This window comes from Elephantulus edwardii, unplaced genomic scaffold, assembly GCF_000299155.1.
Source record: "Elephantulus edwardii isolate Elephantulus edwardi_28Jun2011 unplaced genomic scaffold, EleEdw1.0 scaffold00005, whole genome shotgun sequence".
NCBI lineage: Eukaryota > Metazoa > Chordata > Mammalia > Macroscelidea > Macroscelididae > Elephantulus > Elephantulus edwardii.
This window is the reverse complement of record NW_006399755.1, coordinates 216,681-218,206: the sequence shown is the minus strand read 5'-3', so window position 1 is coordinate 218,206 and position 1,526 is coordinate 216,681. Positions and strand designations below refer to the sequence as shown.

The 1,526-nt window shown below is 32.4% G+C and overlaps 1 protein-coding gene across 1 annotated transcript in view; it reads left to right on the top strand.

Moving 5' to 3' along the window:
- The window catches only part of STIL (SCL/TAL1 interrupting locus), a 57,372-nt gene that overhangs the window by 1,213 nt on the left and 54,633 nt on the right, over positions 1-1,526 (top strand). Inside the window, exon 2 of the mRNA XM_006879796.1 lies at positions 603-726. Within this exon, the coding sequence (XP_006879858.1) occupies positions 603-726 (124 nt within the window). The remainder of the gene's footprint in view (positions 1-602; positions 727-1,526) is intronic.

Sequence of the window (1,526 nt, the reverse complement as noted above, 5' to 3'; positions counted from 1 at the left end):
CTTAATTCTGGATTCCTGTGCTAACCATAATACTCAATCATATATCACTTCTAATCTGTCTTTCCCTCATCTGTTTCAATACAATATACATAATTTATCCAGTTTTTTCTGTCATACCCCCACCCTGATGTCAGACCCATTCTACAACAGTGGCACCATGCAGTATTTGTCCCTTTATGACTGAGATATTTGACTCAGCATAATGTCCTTCAGGGTCACCCACTTTGAATAATATTGCATGAGTTCCTTGTCTTTCAATGCTGCGTAGTATTCCATTGTGTGGGTATACCACAGTTTCTCTATCCATTCGTTTGTTGATGAAAGTTTGATTTTTAAATGTAAATTCATACATATTTTTTTGGTAGATTGTATTTGAATGATAACAGTTTAAAAATTTGTAGATAGGAAGAAAGAAACAGATTATAGCCAAATTTTGAGTGATTTTTCTCCTGATAATAGAATCACAAATAATATTCTTTTACTTTAAAAATAATTTTATGATTTTCAACTCTTTTAAAATGTACAAGTATAGTCTGATAAAGTCTCATTTTTTAAATATTGTTAACTGGTTCATAAAAAATTTCTGTGAAGTTTGATTTTAGATCTTTTTTTCTCTCAAAGATTTCCGACAAGGATGGTACCTTTCTACTTTCCTCCATCAAAATGTGCACTTTGGAACCAAACACCAATGGGAGATTTCACCTATCTACATCTTAATTACTACAGGTTTGTGGGTGTTTTGTTTTGTTTTCATATTCAACCAATACAAGGAGTCATAAAAGAATGTTTAAGACTAAGTTGCTTACTTTGATCAATTATTTAATTTTTAAAATTTCTTGGTTCACTTCTCTATATGCAATCATTCTGCCTCCCCTTAAATCTGTTTCCCGTTTTGAGAAATAATAGTCCATATTTAAAATATTCTGCAAATCTGATGTCTGAGTATTGTAGGAATCCAGAAGAGAAGAAACATAATAAAAACTGAGTTTTCATCATACATTGTAGAAAATGAGACAGTTGAATTGGTTTTGGTTGGATAAGCAATACTTAAACATAAAATATTATGGGTAGGGCTAGGGCCAGGGCCTTGAAAGAAAAATGTAGACATTTAGGTTTAAAGCAGTAGTAAATAGAGTTCCAATCAGATGTTGGATATAAGGGAGTACAGTACCTGTTAAAAGTAGTATTTGAAAGATTGATTATAGCAGAAAAGCCTCAAGTCAGCCCAGCTGTGAAATGGTTTTCATAATCTAATCAACAGTATCATTCTGGTGATTCTACCTCTTCTTATTTTTGTAGCCTAGGGAAAGTTGCTAAAGATGTTTCCGTTTAGAAAATGGAAATTTCATAGTATGCTTCTAAGTATTAAATAGGACTGGCTACCAAGAAATCAATATGGTGCCTGGAATTTAGACAGTGTTTGATAAATGGTAGTAATTAAAAGGTTTAAACCCTGTTAGCAGTATTAAGATCAAGGGGAAAGAACAAAAGAGTAGGGATTTTTTGGGGTGTGTGTGTGTGTGTGT